This window comes from Pongo abelii, chromosome 8, assembly GCF_028885655.2.
Source record: "Pongo abelii isolate AG06213 chromosome 8, NHGRI_mPonAbe1-v2.0_pri, whole genome shotgun sequence".
NCBI lineage: Eukaryota > Metazoa > Chordata > Mammalia > Primates > Hominidae > Pongo > Pongo abelii.
In genome coordinates this window covers 15,878,838-15,900,616 of record NC_071993.2, presented here as the reverse complement: position 1 = coordinate 15,900,616, position 21,779 = coordinate 15,878,838, and the positions used below count along the sequence as shown (strand labels likewise).

Below are 21,779 nucleotides of genomic sequence, written 5' to 3'. Positions count from 1 at the left end.
TAAAACCACTCTCAATTCAACCTACCCCACAAGGACTTTGTGTGTGTCATGGTCTGTTGCATCATCAGAGTTTGGACCATTTTCCATAAAGTAGTCATCATCAGCATTAGTTTGACTCTTCATTTCAGGGCTTTTCTTTTTTTTTTTTAAACCTACAGCTTTCATTTAAATCACCAAGTCTGTTTTAGAATACCTTTGCTGTTAATCTGTCAGTTGTCTAAATATCAGTGGATCCCTAACATTCCTTCAAGAAACTAAATAACGTTGTGACAAAGGGAATTTGTTGGTAAAGAATTATTTTAATTGAATTGTTAAGGTTTACTTTGTTTATTGAAAGATAAACCTAAGATTTTAAGTAGAAAAATATTTTACCCACTTAACGCTGTAACACTGTTTAAAGATCAAGTAATTTGACTTTAAGCTTTCGTCAGAGTTCTCAAGTTACAAAATATTTTTATTTGAAACTAACCTAGAAAATACTTGCCAATGTTTCCGAGAATACAAATAGAAGAGAGTCTCTAATAACAATAGACATTATGCCTAAAATAAACTTAAGGAATAGTATGTTAACTCTTTGTGTTTTTTATGCGATTTTTTTTCCTGGAATCTGATCAGCAGTAATAGCATTTCTTGAAGTAAATTCTTATTTCAAGTTGTTTCTGATTTTTTCCCCCCTAGATAATGGATTCATACCCGATTCACTTCTGGAAGATGTGATGAAAGCATTGGACCTTGTTTCAGATCCTGAATAGTAAGCTAAATAGGAAGTGTTATTTAGCCAACTCAAAAAGATTCGATTAAGTTTAAGACACATTGTACATTTTTTGCCTTGTTAAAAATCTATATCTGCATATATGAAGCATAGCAATCTATGTAAAGCAAAGATTTAGAAAGAAATCGAACTAATCCAATATTATGGCAGACTTGACATACTTAAATTGAGTTTCCTTTCCCACCCAGCAGTTACTGTCCTGCTTTTTAAAAAATGCTAAAAGTATCTTTCTATAAACTTTTTAAAGTTTTTTTCTCTGCAAACACTTCCCCACATCTTAAAATTTTATGTGACTTTAGTATCTTCAGTAAAGTAATGATGGTTCTGTGTAGATAGTGCTAGTTGCCCTGCTTAAATAACCAGCAGGCCTCTGACTTTCCCTCTTAAATAAAGATGATCAAAGATATCTAACATTTCTAAATGATTAAATTAACTGACCTGAAACTTTTAGGTATGGCTGCAATATATTATGGCATATCGTTTTTCAGTATTTTCTTAGGATCCTGTCATTGTCTTCATTCTCACTGTTATGTTTTATACATTGTTACATCTACAACTTCCTCTGTAGATTAAGATCTTTAGTTATTATCCATGAAAAAATAACTCTTGTTAAGTGGATACATGTATTGATCAAATATGGGAATAAAAGTTAAGATAGGATCTATACTCCTTTTTTCAGCATAGTTTTTCCTTCTGCAAGTTTTTCTAAGAATGAAAAAACTTGAGCTTATCAAACATAATGAAAGGGTTCAGCAAAAGCAACAGGAAACATTGGTAGACACCGTTTTTGGAATTTGGTCTTGTTCTGTTTTTAGATGAGTTCAGTCATACTTTCTTTAAAAGTATGCAGTACATATAAAGATTTATAAACTAGCCACATCTGAATTAATCTGTCTCAATCTTACTACTTAGAGCTGTGATTTCATTCATTCTCAATAGTTAGAAATATTAATAAATGAATAATTGTTTTCAATTTAAAGAGAAATTCAGCGTTGAACTAGTCCAACAAATGGTATGATAGTAATTACTATACTTCTTCTAACTTTATTTCCAAGTAGAGACCATGTTGTTTACACTGCTCTAATTTACAAAAGAGAATTAACTCAAGTAATTTTTGTTGCTGACCAGCCTAAGACAAGGAAGAGAAAGAAGAAAAAGTTGTTTTTTTTTTTTTTCCCAAATTCTTACATAGCTATATATCATCTACCTAATTTTCCTTGTTTTATCAGATGGAAAATGTACCTTGAATCATAAAGTTAGTACAATTGATTCAATCAGGTTGTTTTTCTTGAAGTAGCTGAAAGATTGGACTGAAGTATTCACTCTACTTTGGCCTATTTACAATTATAATACAGAATGGCCCACGAAATAACTGGGCCATCCTAAGGATTACATGAATTAAACATAATATGGCCCTGCCTTCATTTGTTTCATCCTAACTTCCTGGCCTTACTCAGACTCATTAAAATGCCATATCCTTTGTACAGTATACTACACAAGAATGATGCATCCCACAGGGCCAATACTACATGTCAGGTAGGAGGTCTGTGAGGCAGCCTGACCCAGGTGTTTCCAGGAGAGGTGGGTATGTCAGCGCAGATGCAGCTTTCATAAACCTTAAAACATAGCTTACCCTCACAAGGACAGCTTTAACTCCTTTTGTGAAAGGCACACCTGGTAACTGACACAGACGGAAGAGGCAAACTCAAAGGAGAGAAGTTGCCCCTGAGGAAGGTGGTTGACTAGAACCACCTGAAATCCCCAAACACAACACTTTGCATGTTGTGTAGTAAGGTAGATTTAACTTGGCCTTTATAGTTTGAGATAGCAAGGAAAATAAAACTTTTCTGAAGACTATTTTCATTTTTAAACCCATTAAACTGCAGTCTGCCTTTTTCTGCCTTCTTTCTAGTCACAGATAACACTACCTGTCACCAGCCTTGGTACACCTACATTGTAAGGGCTGGTATGTACTTTAGGCTGCTGCTGGACCAATACAGTATATATCACTCACTGTCATTCATGACGCATTAGCTCTTTGAGAATTAATGTAGTTCTTTAACCTTCAAATTACATTGTCTATGAATTTTAAGCTGCTATCTCATTTAGTTTTTAAAAGTAAGCTTTTTAAGAGATGTTTTCTATTATCTGATGTATCACTGCCTTTTGACCCTGTTTCTTTTTCTCCTTGGGCTTAAAATAAACATTTTGTTAGTTAAATGCCTCATTAGTTAAATTCAGGCATACCTGTGAAGCAAAGAGAATTTGCCTTTGGGAAGTTACAAGCTTGAGTTTATAACCCTTGGTTTTTAAATTACTTTACCTAATAAGGAACAATATTCCAAAGTCGTCACAATTTAAATTTTAAATAGTAACAGATTACTCTAGTTTAAAAATAACCAAGTTTTGGCAAATTAGATGTCATTCCTGTGTATTTGTCATTAAGGTTCTAAAAAGAACAGCTCTTAGTATTTTTGGCAGCTGAATGTGTTGTAGTACCAGTAATTTAATCATGAAAGCAAAGCAGCTTTTTTTTTTCCTCTGGTATCCACTGTTTTTCTTTTTTCTCCCCGTAGTATAAATCTCATGAAGAATAAATTAGATCCAGAAGGATTAGGAATCATATTATTGGGCCCATTTCTTCAAGAATTTTTTCCTGATCAGGTAACATAGTTGAGGAAATATATTTATTGTTATTCTGTTGGGATGATTACCTGTGATTGTTTGCAGCATTTTCTCTTTCTGTACAATGTCCTAACGCGCAGATATGAGACTGAGAAAACACCGTTCCATGGAAACCTTCCCAGACAGAGGGAATGTGTGTTCGAATACGGTAACGCAGTGCCTTGATGGGGAGGGCAGCAGGAGATGATGCAGACACCAGTCTATACACGTAATGATACCGAGAGAACAGTTCCGAAGTTTGAGGAGTAAAAAGAGAAAGATTCTCTTTCTCCACTCCCACCCCCACTTTTCTTCCCTCAGGAGACTGTTAAATACTGTGAGAAGCGGTCACGGTGGCTGTGGGTAGTAGAAGTCCCTAGCCAGTGAAGCTAAGCTCCTGGAGAATTAAAACCTAAGTGGGTCTGGGCTGTTTCCCACTGGGACATGTCTTCCACTGGGCTTCGATAGGAGCTCAGTTACCTGGAATAGCAGAGGCATCTGGGCCAACCTTAATGTTTTTGAGTTATATCTGCATCATTGGCAAGCCAGTTCTATATCCAATACCCCTCTTTCTGTCTTTGTTCTCTAAGTGAAGCATTTTACCACTAAATCAGATTACTTAACTAGACAATAGATATCATGGTCATTTTATCAGTATCAGTATAGTTTGCACTGAAGTTCATTGTTGCAATAGACATTCCAATTTCTATTTTACCGCTGTTATTAGAGAGAGATATTGACAAACAAAAAATTTAAAAGCTAGAGGGAAAATTTCAAAATATAATTACTAAAATTCAGGATGTAATTGTTAAGAAAGATTGTTACACTCCAGATAAAATTGTTAAGAAAGAGGTAAGATTCAAAAAGTAACTGAGGATATCACAATGTAGACAATGTAGACTGCTGGACTTTTTAAAACTTTGGTAAAGACTTCGTGAAAAATTAGAGTTTATTTTCTGACATTAGACCCTTCAGTGTGATATCCTCTTTGTTCACATTCTGACTGCTAGATTTTTTTTATTGGAATCTGATGTTCTAGATATCTGGATTAATAATACATTATAGCATTTTAAACTTTGAGACAGTATTAATTTTAATTATATTTCAAGGCTGCCATCGGAACCTTTGATAGAAATATTGATTCTTAGTTATAATAAAAAGAATATTCCTGCTTTTAATTTAATTTGGGGAAGATTTTGAAAAGTGAGAAATGTAAAGTGAGACAGTTACTTGTAGTAATTTTTTAGATAAAAAGAGGGTTCTAGTCCCTTCTCTTTCACCTGTAACAGACATTTCCATTTGGTTGTACTGTTTGTTCCCTCTGTGTTCCTCTCTCACTGTTTGCTTGTTGCCTGCTATTCTGAAGACACTCTCCACCTGGGCCTGGTTTGTCTCATTGTCTGTATAGTTCATGCTGTTTCCCTTCCAGGAGCATGTGATCCTGCTCTTGGTTACCTTTAGAACAGTGAGTTCTCAGTATGATCTCCAAGAGCTTATTAGAAATGCAAATTCTCAGGTTTCTCCCTGAGGCAGAGACTTTAAGGGTGGGTGCAGCAATGTGGTCTAACAAGCCCTGCAAGTGAGCTGGAGGCCCAAGTTAGAGAACAGCTGCCTTAGAGGAAGCCCTGCCACAGCCCCATCCTGCAGCAGCTCAGATGCCCTCTGTGTCATAGATCCTTTCCCATCATGCCCTGCATACCACTGATGTCCCCTTTCCCCTGTGGCCACAAAATGCATAGTGACTCAACACTCCATTTGGCAATTAGTCACCTACTCCCTTGTCCCTAACAGATGAATATAGTGGTCATTCCGTAAACTATTTATTTATTTATTTAAGACGGAGTTTCGCTCCTTTACCCAGACTGGAGTGCAGTGGCACGATCTCAGCTCACTGCAACCTCCGCCTCCCTGGTCCAAGCAATTCCCCTGCCTCAGCCTCCTGCGAAGCTGGGACTACACATGGTGGCCTGGCAAATTTTTGTATCTTTAGTAGAGATGGGGTTTCACCTTGTTGGTCAGGCTGGTCTCAAACTCCTGACCTCAGGTGTTCCACCCGTCCTGGCCTTCCAAAGTGCTGGGATTACAGGCATGAGCCACCTCACCTGGCCCAGTAAACATTTATTTAATCAGCCACAAATATATGAAGTTGTAAAACTGGAGTGTCAAGGACAGCCAGGAGAATATTTAACTTCAGTAATCCTTACAATGCTTCAAGTAGGTCCTATGGAAGAACATTTATTTGCTATGATGTAGAGGCTGATGCAGGAAGAAAAAAGTGGTAATATTTATAAGCTTTTCAAGGCCATTTGTTTAAATAAGAATAACAGAAGCAGCTCCCATTTCCCAAGCACATACTCTCCATCAGGCACTGTGTGCCTTCTAAACACCATACTATTATTTTCCCCATTTTGACAATGAGGAAATTGAGGATTAGAGAACTTAAGACAATTGTTTAAGGTCATACACTAGGTATTTTAGTAGCTGATTCAGGAATCCAATATAGTCTGTCTAACCACAGAGTCTATGCACTTTACCACTGGGTTACACTACCTTTTGTTGGTATTTCTGTATTTTATGCCAGTTAATTACTGGAAATAGGGAATATAAATTGTATTCAGTTACAGGAAAATGGTTATTTTTTAAGTTTAAATAATTTAACTCTGATAGTCGAGTCAAATTATGTAACTAATTGCATTGACTCCTGTAATTAAGGAAACGATCAAACTGACTTTTCTATTTTCTGTAAGGCATTTTGAGTGGGATACAAAAAAATTTTAGGCTTTAGTTGGGAATGTAAGACATGAAAAATTAAAATCTTTTTCAAAATAATAGAAGAGATGATACAAAGCAGTACTATGTGATTCATTCTCAAATTATTTAGACAATGGTTATGATAAAGGTTAAGTTCCAGTGTAGTAAAAAACTAACTAGTGTGTTCAGGAAAAACTTTACAGAAAAAGTAAGATTTAAACCAGGTCTGGAGAAAGGAAGGAGAGGAGGGCATTTTAGAGAAGAGTAAAAAAAAAAAAATCATGAATGTGCAAAAGGCCAACAAAAGATCTTTTCATGATGAAATGAGTCATGCTTGTCCAAAACAGAATTCAGAAAGGTGAGTAGTTGCAGATGAGACTAAAGAGGTAGATGAAGCCCTGTACGATTTTAAGACTCATGATTGCAGGTCACAGAACCTCAGCCTAAACTGGCATAAGTGAGGGGGAAATACATGAAGGGGAAGGAGTAGCTCAGGTGAATTGAAGAAGCAAGCACTGGGAAGGTGCTCCTAGAGTCCTTGAACACCACTGGGAGGTCTCCACCTCCCATCCCCTGTCTCTAAAGTGGCTGCATTCTCACAGCCTATCTTTCTGTAGGAGCTGAAGCTCCAGTTGCCAGCAGCTGTCTTCCCTTAATTCCAGTTGGAAAAAATTCTAAGGAGGGCCACGTGCCTGCTTGTATCTATCGGATATGGCCAGGAAGACAAGGGGGATCTATCCAGGCACACTCAGCCAGAGGCCCTGAGGGAAATCACTGGGAGCCAGGCCTCTAATGGCCTTGAACGCCAGGTTAAGAGGGTTGAACGTGGTCTTTAGCTAATTGAAAAGCAAGATTAAGATGGTGGGAATAACACGACCCATTTTTCTACAACTTACTCTGTTAGTGATATATAGGATATCCTTTCTTTATTGAATATTACTGAAATCGCCTTAAGCATTATAAGTATGTTTTCATTTCTCACAGTGCTCTTTTCACTAATTAATGGTGGACAGTATTCAAATATTGGATAATTTTTGGAAAAGAAACCACTAATTAATTAAATATCATGAGCCAAATTGGAAGTATTGGTACATACTGGAAGTGTATTTAGTCTGAGTAAAAGTGATGCTACTGCTTTTCTCAGTTCATTGAGAGGAACAAATTATTTACATAGAAAAGGAGATATACTTTAGGAAATGTTTTAGAAGCTTGTCTTTTGAAAAAAGTTATAGTGATACATGCATAATTAAAAACATAAGTTAGTGCAGAAGAGCTTATAATGGAAATCAACCTTCCCTACTTTCCAGCATCTTCTTCAGAGGCAACGCTTTCAACTTCAGGGCTTTCTGGTAGTTATAACTCCATAAACCTAAGTTCCTCCTTTTGTCAAATGAGTCCCCAGTCAAAGGATAAGGATTTGAGAAACATGCATTTTACTTTCAGTTGATTAGAAATTGCCTGATATAAATATAATTTAACGTTTTAATAGTCCTTTATTTATAATAGGGCTCCAGTGGTCCAGAATCTTTTACTGTCTACCACTACAATGGATTGAAGCAGTCAAATTATAATGAAAAGGTATGATAATTCACGTAGTCGTCGGTCTTCAACTGAGTTGATGAAATAAGTATGTGAGTATATAACAATGTTCGATTCCCATACAATTGCTACCTAAGATTATTCCAGGAGTCTCTTTACTATGAGGACACATTTTAGAATCAGTCATCTTTGGATTTGACCAGTATATGTTAGTCTGCATTGGAAATTGACATTGGACTTAAGAGCAGTAGCTTCACCATGACTAGATACACCCCCATACAGATTGTTACCCTTGGCAGTGTAGCGTGTTTCTAAATCAACATTGTAGTTAGTCCAGTGAAAGTTGTTACTTATCCATTTAAAGGAAGAAAGAGGTAACAGTGAGATTTTTTACTGGAAAAAATATTTTTAAATAAATAACCTTCATAGTCAGCATATATTGAGCATTTACCCGAAATTGTATTAAGTACTTAGCTTAAGTTTCACAGCACCTTATGAAGTAAGTGTTGTCTGTATATCTCCGTTTTACAGGTCAAGCAGCCAGGAAATGACAGAGCTGGGAGTGAAACTTAGTCCAGCTCAGAGACTATGCTCCTACCCATGATGCTTTGCAGCTTTCCTTTGCTAACGGTTGACAAAGCACATAGGTGATTCACTGCCAGGTGTACTCAACCTGGCTTAAAGTTAGAGTTCGGCTGCATCGATTTCCCCTTTTTGAGTGTCTATTATCTTTGCATTTATTCAAGTATCTGTTACAGTAGATACTAGTTACAGTATATATATATGTATTAGTTATAGCTAATATTAAAGGAATAAGGTCTAACATTCCTTTTTAATTTGATCTGCCCATGCTGACTTCATGTATCTAAATTGTGGAAGGTGACAGAAAACAGTGTAAAATTAGACGAAATCTAAAAGACTAAAATTTACTGCTATCTTTATAACAAAATATAAATTAGATGTTTTTATCAGGTCCAAAGATATATATATATATAAAGCATCCAAGTTTTCTTGACAATGTATATTCTTTGCATATATATATATGCAAACTTGGATGTTGTTTTCTAATGTGCGAATGAGTGCTTCATCTAGAGTCTGATGTTTGCACAGCTTTGTAGTAGGAGGTACTTTATAATCACTAATTATTCACCTGCACAATCCCTGCAAGATAGGTTAAATATTATCCATATTTTACAGATGAGGCATCTGAGACAGGGAGATTAAGTGACTCACCCAGGGTCACACAGCAAGTCACTGGCAGAGCAGGGATTGGAACTGAGTTCCTGATTGCCAATCCTGTCCTTGGTCTGCTTGGCCACTCTACCTGTATATAGTATAAGTTTTCAAAATCATGCTTGTGACAAGCTTCTGACACATCAACAAAAAGATTAGAAAACAAATAGGATGAACTGTTAAAATGACAGTAATATACAGCAGCTATAAAGCAAAGCATGGATGTCATTAAGTCACAGAAATATGTTTTGAAGTTAATCAGGAGCTAAAATTAGAAGCTGCATAGCAAGGTCCTGTTAGAAAGGAAACAGACAAAAGGAGAATGCTGGCAAAGTGAGATGGAGTCTGAGCCACCAGGCATCCGAGCCTGATTGAGGCCATGGAGGTGCGTCATGATACCTTGCCCAAGCACTTCTGCTCTAATGACAGGAGCACATGAAGTTCTTTGTGAAAAATAGGGCCGGTTGTATTTAACTTAATAACTTGAATTATATTCTTTGCGTATAACTTTTCAGAAAAGGCAGTTTTGCTTTGGGGACTGAAAAGCCTGAGTTGTAGTTTCAATGTCAGTTTCTTTCATCAACACTAGAAACTAATATATTAACTAAAATAAAGATGCCAAAAAATGTATTTCACATTACAATGTATCTTTAGCACTTTCTTAGGAATGAGTCGATTCATGACACAAGATTATCTGATCTAGTAATATAGTCTATTCCTACATTTAATGTGTTTTAGAGGCAACTACCATTTAAGGATAATAAAGTTGTTTCTTTTGGCTCCTTAAATAGCTTATGGCTTTTATTTTGGAAGAACATAATTACACTCATGTGTATTAGCCAGTGAATGTGTAAAAATAATTTTATACACTTTGGAAGAAGACAGTCTATATCTGTTTCTTTTAAATTATACAGCATCAGAATTTCTCTTGGTACAAAAAAGAAATTAACCACCAAGGAGTGCCTTAATGTCCACAGTGAGCCCTTGGTAATGAGTTAGGGTTTTTGTTGATATGTCCAAAATACTTTTTAAGTATGTTTCATTGTAAATTAATCAGAATAAAATTTTTCTTGCTATTCACCTGCCAGTATATATTTCTGTGATCATTGCCACTGCATATACAGTATCTGGTTAGTTTGATCTTTCAACCTTTCTTTTACTTTTCTTTCTGTCCTGACATCCTTTTTAATTTTTTTCTTCATGATTTTTCATGCTGTACAGAATGCACTCATGAATTGCATTTCAGGAATATTTAATACCATAATAGCAAATTTTGTTGACAAACATTCAAATTGGTTTCAGCTTTAAAATTTCAATACTTAAATTAGATGGAGAAACATGTTCCTCAGAACATAATAGCTATATTCCTTTTATAGCTCTCCATTTCGTGAGGTAGTATGAGCATCTGAGAACCTCAGTATTAAAGCAGTAGGACCTGTATAAATTATATGTAAATATGATAATTAAGCATTTCTTTCCGATGGTATAGATCCGTTGAAGAATATTTTTTTTCCTAGAAACAGTCTATGTGTTTTAGGATTCACATGATCTTGAATTTTTAAAAGTCACCTGGCCAGCTAGCAATTAAATATCGTTTATAAATTTACTTTCACATTAATCAGTAAGCAGATATTCCTGCTCATTTCTAGCAAAATAAAATTACATGTAAAGTTTCATTTGAAACTATGTAATACCTTACTTGCTAGCCTCTAAATAAGAATTTGCTAAGACTGTTGAAACTATGTAATACCTTACTTGCTAGCCTCTAAAAATTGTTTTCATTCCACATAAGAATTTGCTAAGACTGTTGATTGACCTTGGTGGCTTTATTTTGTTCAACAGGTCATGTACGTAGAAGGGACTGCAGTTGTGATGGGTTTTGAAGATCCCATGCTACAAACAGATGACACTCCTATTAAACGCTGTCTGCAAACCAAATGGCCATACATTGAGTTACTCTGGACCACAGATCGCTCTCCTTCACTAAATTAATTTGCCTAAGTATTTATAAGGAAGATCTTAATAACAGATGTTGAAAGAGGGAGTCAAGACTGGCAATTGGCTGGATTAAGCTAAACACTGGTATCATTGATTAACTGTAAATAACAATTAAAAACACATTTTCAGTGTTTATGATACGTTTAAATTATTTGTCCTAAAGCTTTATGTTAAAGATTATCCTATTTTAACCCTTTGTGTGAAATTTACTAGCAAAATTAAGCTTTAATCAAAGTTCATCACTTTTGCATTCACATACTTGGTCATTTATTTACCAAATTACAAACGCAATACTACAGCATTTGTATATTAAGTATCAGAGTTACTATTTATAAACTTCTACTTTTGGGTTTTATTTCATTGAGGCACATTTTTTTATTGTTTGAATGATTCCGGCTTGTAATATATCAGCCTCTACATTGAAATGCAGAAGAGTTCATTTTTCTAAGATCTGTTTTTCATTAGAAATACTGACAAATAACACATTGTCAACCTGGATCCTTTGACAATTTACTTAACTCTGGCATGTTCACAAAAAGTAGAAACTCTTAAGAGACCATTACCATTTATTCACAGATGTAAAGGGGATGTATTCTCAAAACTGATAGAAAAGAGAATCTGATAGTCAACACTGTTAACTTTTACTGTGTAATTGCCAAATACACTTTTCCAAATTTGTCCCAGCAGCCCTGTAAGCCAGCTTTCTTCTATATTTATAAACACGATAAATGCATGAGAATATCTGTTATTACATTAGTATATTGCGTTATTTATTATGATCCTAGTTGATGGCCTAAATAAACACCTTTTTCTTTAACTGTACCCTTGCATTTTTTACATTTGTGGCTCAAAATAAACAAATACGTACTTCTAAATGTTTCTACCCAGTAACCCTGAGAGCACAGAGTACTACAAATGGCTAAGTCACACAGGACCTCGAATAAGAGACCAGGCCTTATGCTAACCTAAGAGCTCTGCTAACTCAGCCAGCCAGAAGCATGAGAACCCACATGGCAGCTGTCTAGACCAGTGAGCAAAGATGCAGAAGCCCCTTTACTTGAGAGAGATTTGCTGTATTCTGATAGGTTTGTGGCCCAGCAATTTGAAATCACAATAGCCATTAATACTTTTTTCCTCCACGTGTAAAGCAGATAATTATGTAGTATCCTCTTAACATATTTCAGAACTGAACATTACCTTCAATAGTATAGTTCCTGTGTGAATTTCTGTTTGGGTTTTGTTTTCTTTCATACACACAATTACAATATAATTAAGCATAGGAAAAGGCATGAGATTTTGTGTATAACTTTTGGTGACATTCTGTTCAGGAGTATGATACTACTTATTAAACTTACAGCTTTCAAATGTCAATATTGTGGTGTAGGCTACTTCCAAATCTGTATAAAATATATAATGATAGAATTAGTTTCTCAAAACTCTGGTTTAATAATCCCAAATTCCATAAGGCTTACACAAAATCATAGATTGTCTCATAAACATCAAGCCTATGAAATAGAATAGTCCTCTTACCATTGTTACCTAACAAATCATCCCAAAACTTCATGGCATAAAACAACCATTTGATCAAATGTACAAATTCTTTGCTCAGGAATCCAAACGGGGCAAGGTGGGGATGCATGGCTTGTCTGCTTCAGTCATCAGCCAGGGGCTAGAATTTTCTGAAGCTGTCTCTACTCACATGGCAATCATGACTGGACCTTAGCTTGATATCATTGCTGTAGAACACTACATTTCAACAGCCATGGGAACATTTCCTTTCCACATGCACTTGGGCTGCTTACCAAACTAGATTATATGCTGGCAATAAAGTAAGTCCAGAAAATCTCAAAAGCTTGGAAATTAAGTGACACACTAATGAATTACCAAAGGGTCAAAGATAAATTGCAGTGGGAATTAGAACATAACTTTCTACTGAGTGTTAATGAAAATATGACATAGCAAAAATAAAGGAAATATATAGCGTTAAATACTATATATTAGAAAAGTAAAACATTTGAAAATTGGGAACCTAAGCTTTTATCTCAGTAACAAACCCAAAATAAGATGAAGTAAATCCTAAAAGAATATCCATATACAAAAGAATGAATTTGGACCCCTACCTCACACCATTTGCAAAAAGTAACTTAAAATGATTGATTGTATGTCTAATTATAAAAGCTGAAACTATAAAATCCCTAGAAGAAAACAAAGGAGTTAATGATGATCTTAGGTTAGGCAATGGTTTCTTAGATAAGATACAAAACACAAATGACAACAAAGATAAATTGGACTTAAAAACTTGTGTGTGTCAAAGGACACCCTCAAAGTGACATGACAACCCATAGAGTGGGGAAAATATTTGCAAATTATATTAAGGAATTTGAATACAGTATATATAAAAAACTGATAACAACAACAACAAAAACTTTTAAATGGACAAATGATTTGAAGAGACATTTCCCCCAAAGAAGATTGGTCCTTAGAGAAATACCGATTGATCCTTAGAAAAATACCAGTGAAAACCATAAGATATCACATCATAGTCATTAGGATGGCTAAAATAAAAAAGATCTACAAAGGCAAGTGTTGGTAAACCCTCATACATTGCTGGTGGGGATGTAAAATGGTGAAGACACATCAGATAAAAGTATTGTAGCTGCTCAAAAAAATACAGAGATGGCACATGCCTAACCCCAACTCCTAGGTATATCACCAACAGAAATGATGAAAATATATTCACATGAAACTTTTTGTGAATGTTCATACCTGTATTATTTCATAATAACCACAAAGTGGAAACAACCTGTTGATCAGCTAATAGATGGATAAACAAATATAGTATAGATGGTCTCCGACTTACAATGATTCAACTTAGCAATTTTTCAACTCTTAAAATGGGTTTATCAGGGTATTAAATGCATTTTTGACTTACGATATTTTTGACTAATGATGGATTTATCAGGACATGACCCCATAGTAAGTCAAAGAGCATCTGTGTATATATATACAATGGAACCATATTTGGCATTTTAAAAGGATGAATTACTGACACAGACTACAACATAGAAGACCCTTGAAAACATGCTACATGGAAGAAGCCAGTCACAAAGGCTGTATGCCTGATTCCATTTATGTGAATGTCCAGAATAGGCAAACATAGTAGATTTCAGGCACCAGGAGCTGGAAGGGGGACAGAATAGGTTAACAGGATTGAGGATTGACTGCTAATGTGTATGGAATTTCTTTTTGGGGTGATGCAATGTTCTAAAATTAGATTACAGTGAGGGTTGTACAACTCTGAATATATTAAAAACCACTTAATTGTGAGAATAAAAGATAAATGGGGAAACCAATGAAATAGAAAATAGATATATAATGGAAAAAACTCAGCAAATCCAAAACTTAAGTGTCTGAAAAAAATCAATAAAATTGATAAATCTAACGAGATTGATCAAGAAAAAATGAGAGAGCATTAACATCAGGAACAAAAAGGGAAACATTATCTGGATATTAAAATAATTGGAGGAGATTGTGAGCTATCTTATGCCAAATTAAATTTTTAAATTTAGATCAATGAGACAATTTGAAAAACACAACAGCAGAAGCAGAACTGACACAAGAAATTCTGTATGTCTTAAAGAAATTTAATCAATAATGTAAAAACTTTCCTTAAAGAAAACTCCCTGGCCTGGATGGCTTCACTAGCAAATGCTTTGAAACACTTAAAGAAAAAATAACAATTTTAAATGCTTCCAGGAAATAGAAGGAATAACTTCATAATTCCTGTTATGAATCCAGAGTGACCCTGATATAATACTTTAAAGACATTAAAAGAAAGAAAAATTATAGACAAATATTTCCCATGATCATGGGAACAAAAATCCTATACAAATATGAAACATGAATAAATTATATATACATGTATGTGTTATATATAATACATGATGACTAAGTGGGGATTATGGCAGAGTGATAAGTTGGTTTAATATTAAAAATAAGCATTTTTCAAATTATATTTCAAAAAGCATTTGATATATAATTTAAAACATGATTTTTTAAAATCTCAGTAAACTTAGACTAGAAGGGAGCTTTTTTAATATGATAAAGAGTGTTTAGAAAAAAACACATTCTTAATGGTGAAATATTAAGTGCTTTCTCCCCCAAGTTCAGGATTATGACAACTATGTCCATTCACCTCTTCTGTACAGCATTGTCCTGTGGAAGTTCTGGCCAGTGCAATAAGGCAATTAAAAGAAATAAAATATCAAACGATTGGAAAGAAAAATGTTAATGTGTCATCATTCATAGATAACATGATTCATAGATATACATACACAAATGCTTCGAATTCATTAGTAGATTCAGCCAGTTGCTGGATATAAAGTCAATATACAGAAACTATTTTTATAGACATGAAACACGCAATGAGAAAAAAATTTTAACCATTTTTAGTAGCATCAAAAAACCCCACATACCTAGGAATATGAATTCATACAATGGACAATTACATATTACATAACCACTGCCGAGATATAGGGAATATTTCCTTCCCTCTCCTAGTCAATACCGCCTGAAAAAGTAACACTATTCTGATTGCCATTGTCATAGGTCAATGTTGCCGGTTCTTGACTTCCATATAATTAGAATAACACACATAGTCTTTTGTATCAGGTTTTTTTTTTTTTTTTTGGCTTAAAATTGTATCTGTGAAATTCTCCCACCTTTTGCATGCATCAGATGCATTATTTCTTATTAATATGTAGTTATTCATTGTATGAATTTGTAATACTATTTGGGATATGTTGATGGATATTTATCATTTCCAGTTTGGGATTATTATGAAGAAAATAGCCCTGAACATTTGTAATATATGACTTTTGGTGAATGTAGCATTCATTTCTGTTGATTACAAACTCAGGGGTGAAATTGTTGAGTCCTAAGGGAGGTATAGATGTATTCAACTTCAGCTGATATGGCTAAATAAATTTGCCAAAAAGATAGCATCAAGTTATGCTCCCATCAGCAATATGAGAGTTCCTGTTTTTCCACAATGTCAGCAACACTTCGTATTGTTACTCCTTTTAATTTTAGCCAATTTGGCTGAAGGTGTGGTAATATGTCATTGTAGTGGCCGGGCGCGGTGGCTCACACCTGTAATCCCAGCACTTTGGGAGGCCGAGGTGGGCAGATCACGAGGTCAGGAGATCGAGGCCATCCTGGCTAACACGATGAAACCTCGTCTCTACTAAAAATACAAAAAATTAGCCAGGCGTGGTGGTGGGCACCTGTAGTCCCAACTACTCGGGAGGCTGAGGCAGGAGAATGGCGTGAACTCGGGAGGCGGAGCTTGCAGTGAGCCTCCAGCCTGGGCGACAGAGTGAGACTCCGTCTCAAAAAAAAAAAAAAAAAAAAAAAAAAACTCATTGTAGTTTTAATTTGCATTTCCTTGCTGGATAATTAAGTGCCATTTCAATGCCTACAGATCATATGGATCTCTTTTTTTGTGTGAAATACTAATTCGAGTCTCTTGCCCATTTTTACATTTGGTTGCCTTTTTCTTTTTGATTAGTAGGAGTTCTTTATATATTCTGAATATGAGCCCTTTGTTTCATATATATATAATGGAGATACATTTTTCTGGTCTCTGTATTGCCTTTTTACTCTCTTAATGTCGTATTTTAATGAACAAATTCTCAATAAGGTCCTATTTATCATCCTTTTATGAATAGTATTTTTGTGTATCTATTTAAAGAAATCTTTGACTACTGCAAAGTCACAAATTGTCCTAATTTTTAGAAGCTTATGGTTTTACTTTTCACATTAGCTCTCTTATTCATTTTAAATTAAATTTCTGTGTATGAAATAAGCCAAGTCTAAGGCTCATCATTTTCAAATAAATACTGATCAACAATATTTATGAACAAGACTAGCCTTCTATTTCATTATAGTGGAGCCTTTGTTAAAACTCAGGTGTGTTTGCGAGTCTGTTCCTGAACCATTTTGTTCCACTGGTTTATCTCTCCTTGTACACACACCACATTTAATTACTGCAGCTATACCAAATCTTGAAATCTGACACATTAATTCCTCCAAATGTGTTTTTCTACTTCAAGATTATCTTGGCTACTTTCAGTCCCTTTCACTGTCTATATAAATTGAAGAATCATATCATCAAATCTACTAAAAAAAAAAAAACTTTAATGAGATTCTAATTAGGATTTCATTGAATTTAAATCTCAATTTGGGAAGAATTGACTCTGTGACATTGAGTCTTCCAATCACTGAGTGTGGTATATTACTCCATTTATTTACTGCTTTGTCCCTTAGCAATGTTTTCTAGTTTTCAGTGTAGAAAGTTGCACATCATTCACTGAATTTATTCCTTATCAGGGTTTCCACTGAACTGCCACTGAGGTGCCTGTTTCTGATTAGTGAACACCTGAAATGGGGACCTCAGTGGCCGTTTAGCAAGAAGAGTGAGGGCATGCATTTAGGGTAATCATGGCTGCAGTGAGCCACAATTGCACCACTACACTCCAGCCTGGGCAACAGAGCACGACCCTGTCTCAAAAAAAGAATTATATGCAAATTTAAAAGAATTGTGGGGTCAAGAGGTGGTTTCAGGAAGACAACACTTAGAAGTGTCCCCTTAGACAATCACTGAGAGCAGATTGTGATAAAGAGATGCCTGATGGGCAGGAAGCATAAATCGATGGGGATGGGTCAAAGAAATAGAAAAACACAAAACATAAAAACAAAAAGGGCAATAAAAAAAAGTCACATTGTAATAAACATCCGCGTGAGCTCCCCCAGTTTGTCAAGTATTAGTTTCTCAGTCTTTAAGTTATGAGTATAGATACCATTTCTTACAGTGCCTTTGAGTCAGTGACTAGGTTTGCTCTGTGGCCTTTCCACAAACCTATATAGCAAGAGTGTCCCTGTTCTGTAAGTGGGGCACCTGAAGTGCAGAAAATGAACTAATGTCCATAACCACACAATCAGAACATGGCAGTGCTAAGACGCGAGGCCACCTGGACGGCCCCTGTACTCTGCCCCCTGAGTTCCTGTGAACCACGGTGTGGTGCCAAGCCATGAGGACAGTCAACATCACCCATACCTTCAACGATCAGGCAACTTTGCAAGACATGAAGCAATGAAGAACAGACCAGAGGTGTGACTCACATCTCACCACTTCCTTCCTAGTATGAATTTGGGCGATTCACTGAACACTTCCATAAATAGAATGGAGTTGAAAATAATATTCATCTTCATTTATTCACAAGAATTAATTGAACATGGCTGTACATACTAAATAAGATATTAAGCATAAATCATTCTAGCTCATATTAGCTGGTCAACAAATGTTTGTTCTCTCTGCCGGTCTCTTCCTCATGAAGCAGATGGAAAGGGGAAGACATGATGTTACCACATGTACCTAGGAGACACCTCCAACTGCGCACAAAATTTACACCAGCTCAATCTATGGAAAATCAGAATCAATTTAACAGAAGAAAAATACATACATGGCTGACTGACATGTAACATAGTACTTATCATGTCTGGTTATATAACTTAATTTCCTAAGCATGAAAAAGATCTGCTATGAAGGAATTTTGATCTGATTATAAAACCAAAAGTACAAATATTTTTTCACTATATTCTGAACCAGAGTTAATACTAAACATCTATACTGAAGAACACCAACTCATCCTATCAACACATTGGTTATATACTTATATACACAGTAATTTTTTCCTCCCTGTCAATTGCATTTCTTGTTCACACTAATGTTACATATTAAATCAATTGACTAATTATAAACAAATATTTTGAATCAAAAAGCAAATGTGAATGATTTCCAGCTGCCTTGTGGAATTAAAACATTTTCTCTATAAATACATCTATACTTGTGGTAACATTTAATAGAAGAAATATGTCCCATTAAAAATCGCACTGCTCTGGAAAAAACAAAACAACATAATAGTGTTTATTTTTATTTACTGCCTTTCCTATATAGTCTTATTTACTTACTCTCACACCTTTTTAATCCACTTATTTTTACAATTTCAAGAAAGTTGATAATATCTTTTCCTAGCTGGCAGAGTCCTGAAATCCTGATTGAAATATACAGCATTTCTTCGCAAGAGCCTAGGGCTAAGAAGTTAGCATAGTGGACGACTCTGAGGTCAGAGTGGATCCCTGACAGACAGAGGTCCTAGCCACGCACCCTTGGACAAGTTCCAAAATAAAATATTCAAGCTCTCCAACAATCCAACATTTTAGGGAACAGGGCAAAGAGGGCAACAGTTTCCAGCATATTTCTAAAAATGGGTTTGTGGTCTCACAATGTTAACAAGCACTGCAATAAGTTTGGAGACTTTCAGATGCAGCAACCAGATCGTTTTACATCTGTAGTTCTAGTAACACTTTATGAAACAAAATTGGGACTCAATAGTGTTGTGTTGAATGGTTATTTAATATTAATACCCATTTGTTATCCATTACAATCTTCATTCACTGGAGAAGGAAATTTTCAGGATTTGATTTTTCTATCAAACTCTGGGGATATGAGTTTTCCTGTCCTGGGTAAATGTAACAGCTGGAATAACCCTGGATAGGAGAAGGCATGGAATGAAAGTAACATACTATGATGCAACTGACTCCAGCTCCCATATACCCAAAAATTACAATATTGGGTGATTGAAATGAATCTTCAATGGTGAGATTCTTGGGGTTGGTCGCAAGATTGGATCAAAACCTCTGGCAATGAGATAGGAAAGATTGCTTTAGGTGAAAGGGTGCTGTCTCTCTCCTAATAGCGAGCCAAACTTTGAGACTTTGCTTTGCCTGCAGAGGGGTTTGATCACGGTGGAGCAGGATGATGCGGGGCCCATGACCAACTTCCATGGAGGACTGGAGGTGAGCCCAACTGGTACCCACATGTCTCGGGAGGACACCGAGGAAAGGAGGAGGGGATTGGCAGGAAAGGAAGAGGGAGAAGGCCAAATGCAAACACCTAGTTAAATATTTTTAAAAAGAAACAGTATCATAACCAGGACAGGCAAGATCAAGGGTAGTTAGGAGCCAAAACCAGACAGTCCCAAAGAGATGGAATTGGAGATGGGGGAATTTCCAAACAGCAGGGAGGAGGGGGCTCTCTAGAAAGGGAGGCTGAGGGTGCCTGGTAGAGCTGATGCTGCATCCCTGCCACACAGATGAGACAGTAAAACCCAGAAGTGAAGGCCCCAGGTTCCACACTAGTAAGTAGCACCCTGGACCTACTCGTCCTTGAGCCCAGTGCAAGGCGAGACCGATGAGTAGAGAGTCCATGGTCTTCATGGGCTAAGCACAGAGGAGATTATACTTTTCCTTCTGCAGTCAGTTTCCTGACACCTGTACCTGCAATATTCTAATTGGGACAGGGTGCAGTGGCTTACACCTGGAATTCCAGCACATTCGGAGGCCAAGGTGGGCAGATGGCTTAAGGTCAGAAGTTTGAGACCAACCTGGGCAACATAGTGAAACCCCATCTCAACTAACATTAGAAAAATTAGCTGGGCATGGTGGTGCATGCCTGTAATCCCAGCCACTCGGGAGGCTGAGGCAGGAGAATCACTTGAACCTGGGAGGTGGAGATTGCAGTGAGCCAAGATCGTGCCACTGCACTCCAGCCTGGGTGACAGAGCTAGACTGTCTCAAAAAAAAAAAAAAAAAAAATTCCCAATTGGTTTTTCCGATTCAGCTCTACTTAGTTCACGACCCAGGGTCCTACCCCGCTTTCTTTGTGTAAGAAAATGAGACAGGGAAGAGGAGGAGCAGAGAGAGCCTTTCTGGGGTTGTCACCTTTGTCCAAGTATAATATTCGTGGTGACAGACCACGCCCTCCTTCCGCATCCTGGGTTTGGGAGCCAGTGGGTTGCCTCCCTTCCCTGAAACTAAGTGAGGGATGCATCAAAAGAAACACTTTTTGAGGCAGTGGGTGTTTGCAAGAATAAGAGACCATCTTAGACAGCAGATAAGGGGGTATGCCCTGCTGAACACGAAGGAAGAGAACAGGAGAAGGCATGGCAGGGCAGTAGGGCAGCCTGCATTTCTACTTTCTAGGGCCCCAGGGAAGGGAGCCATGCTTGATTGATCTCCAGGTGGTCCAGCTGGGACAGAAGCCAACCAAGAGTCTAGTATTTCACCTACCGAAAACCTGTGCAGAAGGGAGGCCCCTCAGCACATCCTAAAGAACCTGCCCGAGGCCGGGCGTGGTGGGTCACACCTGTAATCCCAGCACTTTGGGAGGCCGAGGCGGGCAGATCATGAGGTCAGGAGATCAAGACCATCCTGGCTAACATGGTGAAACCTCGTCTCTACTAAAAATACAAAAAATTAGCCGGGTGCGGTGGCGGGCACCTGTGGTCCCAGCTACTCGGGGGGCTGAGGCAGGAAAATGGCCTCAACTCGGGAGGCGGAGCTTGCAGTGAGCCGAGATAGCACCACTGCAGTCTGGCCTGGGCAAAAGAGCGAGACTTCGTCTCAAAAACAAAACAAAACAAAACAAAAAAAGGAACCTGCCCGAGTACCCACTTGAGAGAGCAGCATTTAGGTGGGAACCCACTGAACAAACAACACCAGTGGTGGCTCAGAGTTAGACAGAAAAGAAGAGGCCACCCCACAAGAGAGGACTACAAGACTTTCTGGTCCCAGAAAGAAGGGTGCATCGCCTTCTCTCTCCTCCCTCTTGTCCTGGCACCTTGGAAGATCAACCGTGAGTGTGGGAGGTGGTTTCCTGGACCCACCCCAAGCACTTCCCTCACCCTCAATCCAAGCAGCC

General features: G+C 36.8%; 2 protein-coding genes across 4 annotated transcripts in view; both read left to right on the top strand.

Annotated features, from left to right (window-relative positions):
• MINDY3 (MINDY lysine 48 deubiquitinase 3) overlaps nucleotides 1-11,774 on the top strand; it is an 87,395-nt gene extending 75,621 nt beyond the window's left edge. The window contains 4 exon segments of the mRNA NM_001131840.1: nucleotides 679-751; nucleotides 3,349-3,436; nucleotides 7,694-7,765; nucleotides 10,802-11,774. The gene's annotated coding sequence lies outside the window, so the exon portion shown is untranslated.
• Nucleotides 1-11,779, top strand: part of LOC129047172 (ubiquitin carboxyl-terminal hydrolase MINDY-3-like) — a 90,460-nt gene extending 78,681 nt beyond the window's left edge. For all 3 annotated transcript variants that reach the window (XM_063727495.1, XM_054521999.1, XM_054521997.2), the window contains 4 exons: nucleotides 679-751; nucleotides 3,349-3,436; nucleotides 7,694-7,765; nucleotides 10,802-11,779. In XM_063727495.1, coding sequence (XP_063583565.1) covers nucleotides 679-751; nucleotides 3,349-3,436; nucleotides 7,694-7,765; nucleotides 10,802-10,951 — 383 coding nt within the window. In that variant the 3' untranslated portion in view covers nucleotides 10,952-11,779. The remainder of the gene's footprint in view (nucleotides 1-678; nucleotides 752-3,348; nucleotides 3,437-7,693; nucleotides 7,766-10,801) is intronic.
• The last annotated feature ends 10,000 nt before the right edge of the window (nucleotides 11,780-21,779 follow it).